This window comes from Eptatretus burgeri, chromosome 9 (assembly GCF_056783735.1).
Source record: "Eptatretus burgeri isolate ZD-2024b chromosome 9, Ebu_testis_v1, whole genome shotgun sequence".
Taxonomy (NCBI): domain Eukaryota; kingdom Metazoa; phylum Chordata; class Myxini; order Myxiniformes; family Myxinidae; genus Eptatretus; species Eptatretus burgeri.
In genome coordinates this window covers 100,248,358-100,264,418 of record NC_140969.1, presented here as the reverse complement: position 1 = coordinate 100,264,418, position 16,061 = coordinate 100,248,358, and the positions used below count along the sequence as shown (strand labels likewise).

At 42.0% G+C, this 16,061-nt stretch overlaps 1 protein-coding gene across 2 annotated transcripts in view; it reads left to right on the top strand.

Moving 5' to 3' along the window:
* The first annotated feature begins 7,331 nt into the window (after nt 1–7,331).
* The window catches only part of PRPF3 (pre-mRNA processing factor 3), a 42,841-nt gene continuing 34,111 nt past the window's right edge, over nt 7,332–16,061 (top strand). Inside the window, exons 1-3 of one of the 2 annotated variants that reach the window (XM_085896337.1) lie at nt 7,332–7,459; nt 13,207–13,369; nt 14,843–14,973. In XM_085896337.1, the coding sequence (XP_085752463.1) occupies nt 13,222–13,369; nt 14,843–14,973 (279 nt within the window). In that variant the 5' untranslated portion in view covers nt 7,332–7,459; nt 13,207–13,221. Of the gene's footprint in view, nt 7,460–13,206; nt 13,370–14,842; nt 14,974–16,061 lie in introns of those variants that run through there. The other variant, XM_085896338.1, reaches the window with a different exon arrangement.

The window sequence follows — 16,061 nt, the reverse complement described above, 5'->3', positions numbered from 1 at the left end:
CATCAGAGTGCGTTCCGTCCCTCAGATGGATGATAAACTGGGCGTCCCGTCTGCCAGCATTCGTTGGTAGACATTAAAGATCCCACGCTGTCCTTCACAAAGAGTAGGCGAGCTATCACCGGCACCCTTAACAAATTTCAAATTCCTCCTGTAACCAGCAGAGGGCATTGCATCACGGGCACAGCCATGGGCTCAGCCAGTGATGCCACCCGCAGCTTTTTTGCTGCATACGAATGAAGAAATGGTTAGCGTTGCACTTTTTGAAAAGAAGGTTGTGCTTCCACTTTATGAATGTCCAATCACCCAGCAGATCTGAGTTTAACCTCCTCTTTGGCCAAGAAGTTTTCCCTACAGTGGTGTCAAACAGTGGACCGCTGAGAAACATCACAAAGATCACTTTTCTCACTCCCTCACTGGTCACGGAGCAATTCCCCTGCCAAGGGAGTTGAACTGCCCAGAAGTCCTGCACGGCTTCGCCGCCAGGTTTGAGAGCAATCTCTTCTTGTGTCGTGAATTCCCTCTGAAGATATCTTGTCGTGTGATTGTATGGGCCCTAAGTTAGGGGTAGTTAAGGAATCTACCGTTCGCCTGGTTTGTATTGAGGGCATATATCGGTAAGGATTAAAGGGTGATTTTATTTACTGTTGGTTGCATCATTTATTAACCTCCGCCATCGAAGATCGGAGGTTACTGTTTTCACCCCTGTCTATTTGTTTGTTTGTTTGTGAACAGTATTACGGAAAAACTCCTCGACGGATTTCGACAAAGCTTGGTGGGAGGATTAGGTATGGTCCAAGGATCATGCCATTATATTTTGGACTTGGTCCAAAGTCCAATATGGCCGCTATGGCGGCCATTTTGAAAAAAATATTTGAATTTTTGTTTTTGCATTTCTCCATGTTTTCAGTAATTTCCAACCAAAAAAATAAATAAATTTGTTAGAGAAAAAAAAAATTGCAACTTTTTTTCAAAAATATTTCGATTTTATTTGAGAAATATTTGATTTTTATTTTTATTTTTTGCATTTCTACATGTTTTAAGTGATTTCCAACCCCCAAAAAAATTAGAGAAAAAAACTTAGAAATTTTGCATTTTTTTTCAAAAAAATTTCGATTTTATTTTTTGGGCATTTCTACATGCGCGTCGATCTAGTTTAGTTTATTCAATCGTGGTTCAGTAGAGTCTGATCTGTTTTGACCTACAATGAATAGGATATCGGGTTCACTTAAGTGACCCAGCAGTATTGGTGGCAGAGGTTTTGCACTCTACTGAGTGCTCCCCCTCTCGTTTTTATTGTGATTGTTTCACTTCATGTAATCCTTCCTCCAAATATTTGCTTGTTGATCAATACACCTGGTCTCTGGGTTGAATTCTGCTTGTTTTGGCTGCCCTCATTTCATGATTTATGGCAGTGGTTCTCAAACTATCTGATGTGGCGGACGGCAGGCTTTTTTTTTCCAATGTGCCAGGGACCGGTACCATATTTGTGCCATATTATTATTTGTTTATGATCCGAGAAAATATTGTTTGAACATCCGTAGTAATATTAATTTATACCGGAAAAATATAAAAATATAATGAATATAATAAAAGTTGACACTTTTTTTATATATATTTTGTAAATGAGTAATACAGTATTACAATATTAAAAAAAATATAAAAAATCAAACTAACAAAGCCTTCAAACATAGTTATTATAAACATATGTATACCGGTATATAAGTAATAAAATGAAAAATGATAATGAATAAGGTCGGTTGAAAAAATTATATATTTTAGTTATCTTAAACTCCAGTGAATAAAGACATTAAAAGAAAGATTGAAAGGAAATAGGTAATATTATATTGAAGACAACTTTGAAAATGTCGTAATGTAAAAATATGAAATTGATGATATAGGCATGTTAAATCCTTAACTTTTACTGATGTGAAAGGTGAGCCTGCTTCTTCTTTGTCAGCTTATCCAATCGTGTTTCAATTGACGACAGTGCCGCACGCAATGGAGAATGAATATCCACACTATTCCTGTACTTTGTCTAAATGATGCTCATGGTTGAGAAGCCAGTCTCACAGAGGTAGGTTGAAGGAAATGGGAGAAGAGTTTTCAGAGCAATTTCAGTAAGCTCAGGATATTCTGCTTTCACTTTTATCCAAAAAAAAAGCAAGTGCTGCTGTAGTTTCGAAACTCCTCTTCAATCCTTCGTCAGAAGACAGCTCCAACAATTTATCCTCCAGAGTGACACCTAAGTCATCTCTCAATGGCATAAATGGATTTCAGATCCATTCATTCCCTTTCCGTGGATCTTCTTCTGGAAAGTAATGCTGAAAACGTTCTGCCAAATTCTTCAAGTGTTCTCTGATGACATTTCGTAGAGATGTAACATTAAGGTCTTCTCCTGCATCAGTGATGACTGCCGCTAATTGGTGAAACATGTCATAACAATCTCTTGACACTCGACTCTTCCATGCTTCCAGCTTTTGTTTTTGTCCGTCGATCTTGTCTGCCATTGTAAAACACGAAGCCATCCTTCCCTGCATGGAGGTGTTGAGATCATTAAAGATGACAATGATATCAGTCGTGATGGGGGATGGGATATAAAGATTTATTACCCTAACTAAAAAAACATCGCAACGCACCCTAGTGTCTTCCCACTAAACACAAGGGAGGGATCTGTCTACACATATACTTAACGGCATAACTGACTTTGGGACAACTGTATGTTTGGATGCTTACGGTTCCAAGAACCGTAACACATGAATAACTTAACTAATGTTGGTATTAAGAGTTTGTTTTAAGCAGTTTTTCTATAATATAAAGAAACAACAAGAAAATTTTAAAACTTTCATGACAACTGTACAATTATAATTACACCCATTTTGGCAAAACAAAAGAGCACCACCTGGCAACTCCGCTGAAATTCACATTATATTACCTTCACGTTCGGTTCTGGTATAACTTCCAATGTTGACAGACTTCTCTCTCGTATTTTGAATTTGTCGGTATAAATATATTATTTTTCAAGGTTTTATACATTTTCATTTGATACATTACATGTTATATATTATGATAATGTGAAACTGGAAACTCGCCGCGGACCGGCAGTCGATGACTCGCGTACCGGCACTGGTCCGCGTACCACCACTTTGAGTAGCACTGGTTTAGGGTGTTTGCAGGTTGAAGTTTGGAAAGCTGGTTCAAACCGGTCTCACATCGCGCTCGGGACTCATTGTTTGCTCGGCCAAAGTAGGTAGGTCCCAAGCATCTATTGGCACTTCACTATCGGCACAAGCCTGCCATGTTCACAAGAAGCACTCCGCAAGGTTTAAAGTCCACTCACTGGCAGCAATGATCAAGAGATGGGTAGAACATGCCCATCCACAGTTATATTGGAAAAGTTGGCCTTGCACCGGCTCATGTCATCGGGAGTCTGCAATATGGGCAGCTGCAAGTTCTCAGCCCTTGGGGTGAGCTGAGAAGGTTCTCCAACTCTTTCGTTGTGCAGAAAGAGGTACACCCCTTTCTCTCAGGTACTTTTCCAATTTATTTTTGGCTTATTTAAGAAGCTTTGTGAGCCATTTTTGGTGACAATCCTTATCTTGCATTCATGATATACATGAACATGCAGCTGTTTCTGTGCAGACCAAACAGGTACAGTCCTGCATTCGAATTATCAAAAGGAACCCGAAGAAGAAAAAAGCAAAGTTTGAGTCATCAGGAGGGACCTGTATAGGATTCGCATTTCAGCTGCTACTCCTCTACTCTCACATGCATCCAAGCACAGCCAAGTGAGCCTTATTATAAATAAATAAATAAATAATAGAACCCAGATCAAAAAATTTAAATAATTCTGGCTGCCAGACTATGCATCCGATCAAGTTGAAATTTAAAAAATTTATTCCCCATCAGTACTTGATTATAATTATGAAGTTTCACATCTATTGTTTAACCGGTTCCAGAGAAAACATTATTTAATATTTTTCTTCAATCTATTATGGCTGCTAAACCATGATACCTATCAATTATTCCTTAACAAACTTGTACACCTTTGCCTTGGGGAACATTTGTGTGAAGTTTCCCCTTGATCTGTCCAGCCGTTCTGGAGAATATTTTTATAGGTTTTTATGGTAAATCCAATATGGCTGCCAAACCATGTGACCTATGCATCATGTGTGTGAACCCTTCGTTCCTCATGGATAGGCGGTCATACGTGTAAAGTTTCGCCTTGATCTGTTTGGCACTTCAGAGAAGATTTTTGATGGGTTAAAAAAAAAATGGCTGCCGAATCACGTGACCGATGACGTCATCGAATTTGTTTCTGTGGACCATTTTATCCGTGGATGACCGCCAAAAATTTTCATACTGATCAGTTGTAGCATTCTACATATGCAATTATGATATCATAACGAAGGCACGTATGATGTCATAAAAAAAACAAGGACAAATGTGTCCAAGAGCCGCGTCCTAAAGGTTTTGTCTTCACTAGAAGAACAAGAACAAGAACAAGATGAACAACGCGGAGCTCTCTTCGAGCCAGCGTTCGCAACGCAACGCGGCTAAACATTACACTTATTCCCCATAAAGGAGTACTTGCCGTGTGCCAAGTTTCAATTGTTTTTTCCTTGGTGCGGTTTCAGAGATCGAGATCCAAAGTTTCTCCATTTTTCCAACATGGCTGCCACACCACGTGACCGATGACATCATAATTATCATTAAAACATTCTACATGAGTTGTCAGTCGCTCCTATGGTGAAAATTTTGTCTCAATCCGACAAGCGGTTGCGGAGAAAAACACTAAAGTTCACCATACGTGCAAAATGCACCCCCCCCCCCTCTCCAAAGGTTGCCATGGATACATCAAATTGTCCATTTCATGAAGATTAAAATTGACAATCTTAATCGAAGCTCGGGTCAATCGGATGAAAATTGACGATTTTTCAGATTGAAATTGATGATTTCAGAAGTTTAACCTTGAGTTGACCTTTGACCTGTTGACCTCAAAAGTAGTTGGTTTCCCAATCCAGTGATACAATATGCAAATGTTGTTCAAATTTAAAGTCAATTAGATGAAAAATGATGATTTTAGAAATTTGACCTCAAGATGACCTTTGACCTGTTGATCTCAAAAGTAGTTGGTTTCCCAATTCAGTGACGCAATACGCAAATCTTGTTCAAATTTAAAGTCAATTGGATGAAAAATGACGATTTAAGAAATTTGATCTCAAGATGACCTTTGACCTGTTGATCTCAAAAGTAGTTGGTGTCCCAATTACGTGACGCAATATGCAAATCTTGTTCAAATTTAAAGTCAATTGGGTGAAAAATGATGATTTTAGAAATTTGACCTCAAGATGACCTTTGACCTGTTGATCTCAAAAGTAGTTGGTTTCCCAATTCAGTGATGCAATATGCAAATGTTGTTCAAATTTAAAGTCAATTAGATGAAAAATGATGATTTTAGAAATTTGACCTCAAGATGACCTTTGACCTGTTGATCTCAAAAGTAGTTGGTTTCCCAATTCAGTGACGCAATACGCAAATCTTGTTCAAATTTAAAGTCAATTGGATGAAAAATGACGATTTAAGAAATTTGATCTCAAGATGACCTTTGACCTGTTGATCTCAAAAGTAGTTGGTGTCCCAATTACGTGACGCAATATGCAAATCTTGTTCAAATTTAAAGTCAATTGGGTGAAAAATGATGATTTTAGAAATTTGACCTCAAGATGACCTTTGACCTGTTGATCTCAAAAGTAGTTGGTTTCCCAATTCAGTGACGCAATTCGTGTTCAAATTTAAAGTCAATTGGATGAAAAATGACGATTTTAGAAATTTGACCTCAAGATGACCTTTGACTTGTTGATCTCAAAAGTAGTTGGTTTCCCAATTCAGTGACGCAATTCGCGTTCAAATTTAAAGTCAATTGGATGAAAAATAACGAATTTTAGAAATTTGACCTCAAGATGACCTTTGACCTGTTGACCTCAAAGGTAGTTGGTTTCCCAATTCAGTGACACAATACGCAAATCTCGTTCAAATTTAAAGTCAATTGGATGAAAAATAACGAATTTTAGAAATTTGACCTCAAGATGACCTTTGACCTGTTGACCTCAAAGGTAGTTGGTTTCCCAATTCAGTGACACAATACGCAAATCTCGTTCAAATTTAAAGTCAATTGGATGAAAAATGATGATTTAAGAAATTTGATCTCAAGATGACCTTTGACCTGTTGATCTCAAAAGTAGTTGGTGTCCCAATTACGTGACGCAATATGCAAATATTGTTCAAATTTAAAGTCAATTGGGTGAAAAATGATGATTTTAGAAATTTGACCTCAAGATGACCTTTGACCTGTTGATCTCAAAAGTAGTTGGTTTCCCAATTCAGTGACGCAATTCGCGTTCAAATTTAAAGTCAATTGGATGAAAAATGACGATTTTAGAAATTTGACCTCAAGATGACCTTTGACCTGTTGACCTCAAAGGTAGTTGGTTTCCCAATTCAGTGACACAATACGCAAATCTCATTCAAATTTAAAGTCAATTGGATGAAAAATGACGATTTTAGAAATTTGACCTCAAGATGACCTTGGACCTGTTGACCTCAAAAGTAGTTGGTGTCCCAATTCAGTGACGCAATATGCAAATTTCGTTCAAATTTAAAGTCAATTTGATGAAAAATGTTGATTTTAGAAATTTGACCTCAAGATGACCTTTGACCTCAAAAGCAATAGGCTTCTCAGTTGAGACTACCTCGACAAGTTGATGAAGTTTCATGACGAACGGTGTTTAGAATTGTGACCCGTCGGAGATAAACAAACAGAAATTTTTTTGCATGTAACAAACGGATCCAAACGCAATAATACCCTCACCTTCGGCGAGGGTAAAAATGACCAACTAGCAACTACCAAGACCTCCAAAAACGAAGTCAAAAGATCTTTGAAGGAACAAAAAGAGTTAACACAAAAACAAGTGTTACGAACCACAGCCTAGATGAAACGTACTTCTGTGATACACCTCAACACTTCTTGTGGTTCATGTTTTCATTCACCGAAACAAAACGAGATAATTATTTCGCTCTCGACATTAATAATATCAACGATTGCGCTTAATCTGTCAGTAGTCTAATCTCCCGTTTGGAAGCACGTTCGAAACGACTGAAACAACGCCATACGGGCATAGATTTACCGAAACGGAAAACGCGGCTTTCTGTGCAGGAAACGTCGTCACACGAGCATTATTAAATTACGAGATATTTAACTGAGGAGAATATTGAAGGAAAGATTTTTTTTTTGTATTTATTTATTTTTTTTTAATGTATTTATTTTTCCTATTAATGAAACATCGGAAAAGATTAATTTTTCTCCGCTCCTCATACGTCACATCCTGCCCAAAGGTGGGCGCGCGAGGGAGCGTGGTCCGTGGACGTGTTGCCGACGTTGTGCTTCCTCAGAGCGAACGAGGTAAAAAATCTCGATTTTTCACCGTCAACGACGATTTTTTCGAAGTGCAATTCGTGTTTCGGAAGTATTTTTGAAGTAGACGTTATTCTCGCCACCGTTGTGCTTCCCCTTTAAAGGAAATCGTGACGTGTTGGTTTAGGCATTGCTAGGCCTGTGTCCGTTTCTTGTATTTTTTTTTAATCATTCTCTATAATTTATTCTTCTTTAGTTCTTCCCTGTGTTTGTTCACCTTCATAGTGAGGCAGATAACAGCAATGTTTGAGAGGAATCGTGCAAATGATGATACAAGCATCAAATTTGGCACATTTGTTCTCCAGGGGATTCTAATCAAATCTGCCTGATTGGCCATTTGAAAATCCAAATTTTGAAAAATTTGAAAAAAAAAAAATTCAAAAAGTCAAGATCACGAATCAATGTTGGATGCTGGCTGAGATTGGTGAATGTTTCAGAAACATCATCAAAGACGTTCCAAGTCTGCCATGCAGTTTTCTTCCCTTTACCGTGGAAGGCAGACATGACGTCACATCCAGTGAAGTATGGGATCCCTCGAGCTTTCTCAGGCCCTATTGCAGAAACTACCTCATGGACTGGAATCCATCGTGCCTTGGCTCCTTGGCCAAAGGCAATCCACATGTTCTCAAGACCTAGTTCCTGTAAGGATGGCAGTACAGATATTGCTATGACTAGTACGTCCGTGTCATTGCCTTCATGATAATGGACTTGCTACCATCCGTTGTTGCATCCCTGGCGTGTACAAATATTTGATTGTCAGCTTCTTCATGAAAACATGGAGAGACAGCATCCAGTGACTTCCTTGTGTTGCTAATGGCATCTTCTCCTTTTGTGACAATGACTGTGCTTGTCGTTTGTCCTTCACGCATCTTTTCCACAAGGAAGTGAAACAGCTCAGTCTTGGTGCTGTCCTCTCGAAGAAAGCTTCTCCAGTTACTTGGGGTCTTACTGGTTCCTGTCACTCTTCTTCTGATTCCTTGCCCCCTTTTCGACCTTGCCTCGGACTTCAGACTTGACGTCTTGTACACATCAAACACTACGTCCACCCTCTCGTACCTGGCACCATAGGATTCCACCTTTGGGATGATGTCTTCTTTAGCATAGTCATCAAATTTGTTTGAAGTGCGTGGACGTAGGGCATTGATACGTGCTGAAACATCAATGATGACTGTATCCCCCCTTGGTTCTCTGTCTGGGATGTTCACTTGCGCTTCAAGAATTTCAGCCCGCTGTGACTTCAAATTTTTTTGAAAAAAAATTTTTTTTTTCTTCAAATTTTTCAAAGTTGGATTTTCAAATGGCCAATCGGGCAGATTTGATCAGAAAGCCCTGCAGAACAGAAATGCCAAATTTGATGCTTGTGTCATGATTTGCACGATTTTTCTACTATCTACTACACTATCGGCATCGGAACGTGTTTCTATAAACGGACATGTGGTGTTTTATACTTTGCGTCATCATCATCGTGGTGTGCTGGGTATCGTCATCATCTCGGTGTGCTGGGTGTCGCCATCATCGTGGTGTGCTGGGTATCATCATCGCGGTGTGCTGGGTGTCGCCATCATCGTGGTGTGCTGGGACATATTAATCTTCACTGTTACATATAATAATAATGAAGGAAAACCCAATTCGTCTCATAATGAGTTGTTCCCAAATTGATTGTTATCGAATTGGAGGTTTCATCCCTCGATGTGCTAAATACGCAGATGTTTGCACAAATTATTTATTTTGCTATGCCTGGTGTTGGCTTAATGGTGTGGGTGGTGGTCTTGGGATCCTGAGTTCAAATTCTACTTGGCTGTTAAATTAATACCAGTTGGGGTTGACTCTGCCTGTCATCCTTTTGAGGTCAGCAAAATGAGTGCCAGCTTTCTGGTATCCTGTGTCGGAGTGGTGACCCGTCCAGGATTGTGCTCAATACCCAAGGAGACTGCTTAGGTAGCACCAACGCTCTGCAGAGTATGGTCCCAATGGATGGATGGGATGGCACCTCCCTCCTCCTCTCCCCTCCCCTTCTCTCCCCCTAACCTCCAGCCCAGAGACTCCCTTGATGAGCGCAGATTTTAATGTGGTCGATACGCTTTTGTACATCACGGGTGATTAAGGTCGTGGTCAAGTTTCATCAAAACTATGTGTCGTTTTGTGCGCAAGTGAAATTCTCAGCGTTTACTGATATAAAATTTTTGGCAAAACAATTTTATGCAAAAACAAATGCTGGTGTATTTCCTCACCCAGGTGATTTACTAATACCTGGGCGAGGAAATATGTAAGATGTGCAAATTACTATTCTGATTTTTTTTGTTTAAGTGTTGCTTTTGCGCTATGCTTGATGTTAGTACAGGCTTCTAGTTCTTCCACGAGCCTCAAGACTGTACATGAGTAACTTTATATTTTAAACTTTATCTGTAATTCGAGGTGTGTGTGTGTGTGTGTGTGTGCGTGCGTGCGTGCGTGCGTGCGTGCGTGCGTGCGTGCGTGCGTGCGTGCGTGCGCGCTGTTTCTCGACAACCACTGGTCCGATCTAATTTAAACTTGCCAGATATATTGCTGGGGACCTGAGGATGTGCCTTTTCAAGGTTTGATATTGTTACGGCTGTGGAAATTCACAAACCACCATTCAGGACCCTCAGGTGAGATATCTCAATAGGCACATGTGTAGTTAGCCCAAACCCGTTGTCTAGAGGGAATTTATGTGATTCATCTGGGCTGCGACGCTTTGAGATAGCCATTTTTTCTGTTCTATCTATATTTTGAACTAACCACGTCTCAACTGCCATCACACAACAACCACCTTGACCACCACGCCAGCCATCGTCACCAACTACAACCACGCTCCGACCCTCAGACAGCAACAACAACGCCAACAGCCACGACCTTTACCTTCACAACTCAATCCCGCAAACATCGCATCACCGCCATTCCCAACGGCACCATAACCATCAAACCACCACCGAAAACCCTCCACCACCTTCACCTCTCTCCTTCTACGGCCATTCCGGCACCACCTGTGAACACTGAACGTCGGGCTGTCTCGGGGCCCGTTCGGCGTTTGGTGCCGAGCGCACCGAGCCGCGAGCGCAAATGGCGGCCTTTCCGAGGGGAAAACTCGGATCAAAAACGCCACACGCCCACTTTTCCTCCATCCAATTAGCGAGCGTGGCTCCGCCCCCGAGGTCATTCTGATCCGAATATTTGCATATTAACTACTCCTGCCAGCTTATAAGAAGGCGAGCGCAAGGCGAATGGAGTGAGTTGGGGTCTGGAGTCGGCTGGGGAGAGTTTGGAAGAGGAGCAGAGTCAAGTCAGTCGGTGGAGTCGCGAGGAGAGTGCGGAACTGAAGAGGGTCGGCTGAGCAGAGTGTGGAACGGAGAAGAGTTGCGGAGAGGGTCGGGCGAGTGAGAGCGCTGGCACTGCAGGCAAGGGTCCGAGGCCAGAAGGACGGTGGTCGGCGACGAGGTCACGGTGTGGGATCGCGGGACCCAAGCCAGCCAGCCATCCCCCTCCGCCAGGGCATCAACAATTCCCCCTTTCCCCTGCGCTGAGATAGTGCAAAAGGGGGCCCCGTTCCCACCCCACTCCAAACGTCATGCCAAGGAGCACGGAGTCGGGGCACAGCCGCGCGGCCACATTTACGGCTCGCCCGCCAACGCGTCACGAGGACGTGGGTAGGACCCCCCCCCACCCCGGTCTCGCGGACCTGGCCGCTCCTCCAGGTCACGCGCACATTTGGCCTACAGGCCTGTCTGCCCCCTTGTCTATGAGGGTGGCTTCTTTTCTTTGCTTTTGTGTAAATCTGTGTTGGCGCCATCTGTAAAGTAGAACTGCATAAGTGTTGCCGTGTGTGCGCGTAGTCGGTATTAACTCTGCGTCGTTGTTGCTTTTTTTTTTTAATTGCTTTATGTGCATTTTGACTGTATGGCTGTATATACGTGCTTTCCGTGTGCCGGGAAATAAATGTGCATTGTGTGAACTGTTTTCCCGTTTCGCTTCGTCTCCTTCCTTTTAATTGTAAAATTTAATTCCATCCTGCTTCACGTAAAGGGTTCGTAGTGGGTGCAAAACGCCCGGTAAATAATCTGAACCGTCGAGGTCCACGATAACACCGCTCCGTTATCCCGATAGTACGGAACGGGCCGCCCAAGCGGCTCGTGTCCGGAGTCGACCTGCGGCGAGGTACGATCGCCTGGTTTACCATCAGTGTGGGTACTTAGGTAGGTCGAGTTTGGCGAACAACCCTATCCTACGCGGGTGGCCGATTGGCACGATTGTGGTGAGGTCGAAAGGCCCACCCGTGAGTGGCTGCGGGCGATAGTTCCCGGAGGGTTACGACTGAATTGTCCGTCCGGTGGGCGACGTGCCGCGATCCGAGTTACGTGGCCGTCCGCACGCCGGCGGGCGCGAATTCGCAACAATATTAATCAGACAAGTGCTTCCCAAGTTATGGCCATTTATTTACCAAACCAATGACAAGACACGTTGTTGCGTGGGCGTGGCCGATGGGGAAGGGAAGCTCAGCCGCGTTCCCCATTACAGGTTACAACGTACAGACATCCGGATAATGATGACTTCGTGTATTCTAACAATTTCTCGATTTCTTATGCGCATTTATAGATAAACACAATGCCCCAAGTTATGATCGTTTTCATATTAGACGGTGCATAAATTTCGGTAACATCAGAGTGCTGGTATGCTCAGAACCAGGAAGTGAATTTTTTTTTCTCTCTCTCTTCTCTTCTTTGTTTTTCCTTGCCATGACATTGCGAAAAGGTAAAATACGTTGGCGCTGATTGAATAATTGGGTATTAAAATTAAATTGCGAATAATCGTAACTGCGAATAATATGCGAACTTTCGGGCCACGCACGTACGGGCACGTGAGAGCGAAGATACGGCCTGTGTGGTTGTTGTTTGTTGCTCGCGGTTTGAATATTTATTTATTATTATTATTATTATTATTTTTTTTTTTTTTACGGGCACGTAATTGTATTTTAAATTCATTTAAGCACCTTCGTTAGCGAAAGGTCATTGCAGTCTTCCTCGAGGCCTTGCTAGTTGCGGCAGCTAATGTGATGAGCATCGAATGCCTCAAGGACATCGGGTTTCCTCAAAAAAAATTTTTTTTTTACATCAAGTCTTAAACAACAACAGCAGTTGATGTTTTTAAAAAGGCAATCTCAAGTTGGACGGAATTGATTAAATCATTTGTGGTTCTCATATAAACAAAATTCCAATAGATGTGCCCCACGATGCACGTTTGTAAGCCATTGGTGCACCTTGATATGGTGTTTGTCCTTGGAAAAAAAACCTCCTTAAGGAGAGGGGCAAATTAAGTTGCTCAAACCATCATTTGACCCAGAATCCCTCTGGCAAGTTTGGATGTGATTGGATAAGTAACGACCAAACGCATCCCGGTCAGACGGACACCAAATTGTGTGTTTTGATGCGGTAATGGAGTATCAATAAGCAATGGTAAGTGGGTTGCCTCATTTGAAATACCCAAAAGTCATCAAGGACATAGTATGCATCAAATTGAATTGATTATTGATTCGAATGATGAACTTGATACTGACTTTGGTGAGAGAATTATCAATTGTGTCTTTTCCCATCCTCATGCCCTTGCACTTCTTCATCCTGTCCCCCCCCTGACCCCCTCATCATTTTCAGTGTTTGCAATTTTTTGCAAATAAGCTGCTGAATGAAGTGATTTTTATGTCAATAATTGCTATTGCCTTGCAGCTGACCTTTCATATCATGGCTTTGCCCACAAAAAAGGACCTTGAAGAACTGAAACCATGGGTAGAAGTGACTGTGAAAAAGGTTTTGGGATTTTCAGAGCCAACTGTAGTAACAGCAGCATTGAATTGTGTGGGAAAAGGCATGGACAGGGACAAGACGGAAGGTAAGACGATTGATGCCAAGGTGTCTTTTTTATCTTGCCAAAACGAAGTTTTGCAAGATATGTTAGTCAGCTTGTATGTTTTTTTTTTTTATTATTTATTTATTTTTTTGTTTGTTTGTTTGTAATCACGTATAAAAAATTCTGCAGAGCACAGTTATCATTGGAAATTTTTGTAACTTCGCATATCAGAGGCCTATAGAGGTCCCTTTCAGTGCACAAAATTTTGAAGGTCAAGGTCACTTTGTCACAAATCAGGGGAGTCGATGAAACCCTTATTTTTGAGTAATTTTGATCGGATCGTCTTCAAACTTCATGGGAATATAGTTCATGGTCTGGCGCTCAGCTGATTAATTTTTGGTGGCGATTGGCCTTGACCTTCATGCTTAGCGCCTGAGGTCAAACATTTGACCCCAAGGTCAAATTTTCAAGTTTTAGCACCATATCGTGTAGTACCTCAAATTGAACACCTCGATGAGTGCTTTCTAGATATGTCAAGCTTGAGACATTATGACGTAATTTGGTGACGTTATGAGGCAAACGCTTATTTTTCATGGTTACTCTGTAGAACGATTCTCATCAGAATCTCTCGTAGGCAGATATTCCTCAAGGAGTCGCTCCTGGTGGATAGCAGCTCTGTTCAACTCATTGTGACCTTAAAGAAGTCACACGTGGTCACCTTTTGGCAAGAGGTTTATTTTTTTGTTTGTTTGCTTTTGTGGCGAAAAACTTTCCTCTGATTTTATGCACATTGTGCTGTGTGTGTGCTGCAGGATGAACTTTATGTTAAAATCATGAATTAAAAACTATCTTCAAAGAAACAATCATGATGTACAGCTCTTCGTGCACATGTGTAGATTGTCCATTTTTCAGTCCCGAAAGTGTGCGTGCGCGCATGTGAATGGTAACCGTGTTCGGCAAGACGGTTGTCGCTCAAGGACCTCAAAATCATAAAACTATACTCCTTTCCCTGGCAAGCCAAAATGAAATGCTGCATCTCTGTTTCGTGGTGTTCTTCTTTAACGGCCAGTGTTATCCCATGTTGTGGGGTCGGCCAGGGGAAGCTTGGCCTAAGTCTTCATGAACCGGCTGTCCAGGCCTGACGCTCGACGAGCTCGGGCTGGAATTTGGTGCCATTGATTGCTCACCTACTCTTTGCGAAGGACACCATGGGATCTTTAACGTCCACCGATGAATCCTCGCAGATGGGACACCAGTTCAACGTCCATCCGAGGGACGGCACACACATTGATGGATCTCCCTGCCTGTGAAACACCGGGATGACAGTTTGTAGCTGGGTCAGGAAACGAACCCAGGCTAGACAGCTTGGAGGCGGGTGTGCATACCTCAAAGCTGTCCAGCCAGCTCCTCTGTTTAAGATATAAAATTGTATAAAGACTGAAAAACTCATGCCTCCTCTTTTTCTTCTTTTCGTTTTTTTAATTGTTCCCTCGGCCTACTTTTCTCTCGCTCCAGACCAACTGCAAGCATTCCTTGACGAATCCACACCAAAGTTTGTTGATAAGCTGTTTGATGCAGTTGAAGAGGTGAAAAATGCGAAGTTCTCCAAAGCAAGTCATGAAAAGCCCAAGAAGCGAGATCTGAAGGTAAATGGTGATTTGCTCATCTTGGACCGTAATTCAACCCTTCTGATTAAATAAAACAATAGTGATTTAATATTATCTATATATTAATACTGAAGGACCAACTTTTGTGCTCCCCCTTGCGGTCGCGTCACGTTTTTTCTCGGTACTGTGACCTGGACTGAAAGAAACTTCGTACCTGTAAGAGTGCATCGCACATAGTGGCAATAGTCAACCTTCAACTCTGAAGCATCTATATATTAATACTGAAGGACCCATTTGTGCTCCTCCTCGTGGTCACGTCACATTTTTCTCGGTACTGTGACCTGAGAAGTTTTGACGCGGTGTTCATCAAATTAGACACGTGCACAAATCAGGGGACTTCTTCACAAGGAGTAGTGTACAAGGACGTTTTGTAGGCCTCATTACGTAAGGCCATTGAGTACATCGACTGGGATCCGGCTCTTACAAGAGCCGCCACCGGTTGTCATATTGGGCTCATCGAATGGAATCCATCTGTGACGGGGTTTCGGCTAGTTATGGAATAATACGGCAATTATCTGGGTTTTTTTTTTTGTACTACTGGTTTAGCTTGCATGTACGACATTTATCGTAATATGAAAGCCGTGAAATTTCTTGTTTTTATTTGTCTCACGCTCTTGGAGGAGCTGCAATACAAATCATGCAAATACATGAGATGACACAACTTTGGACAAACACGGTCGCTGTGCTTTGGGAAACTGACATCACTTTCTGGGGCACTCTGGGTACCGATGATGCAATCTTGATGACGTTGCCTTTCTCGACACATTCAGCCTGACAAATAAGGAGACATCTCCCCTGACTCCCCACGATCAGATTCCCACCCAAATTGTTTAGCCGTGCTCTGTCCTCTAAAGGTTGAGCATAAAACGAAGAAGCAGCACGTTCCATTTATATTGTCGGTGGTATGACTAAGCCAGGGACGGAATTAAACTGTCAACCTGCTCGACTGAGTGGACACTCCAACCATAATGCCAGTCTGGCATTTTTTTTTCTAACTTGTACGAAATGGAGGAAAAACTTGGGTACCAGGTAACGGGTCAGTGGTCAGGATTTTATTTATTTATTTA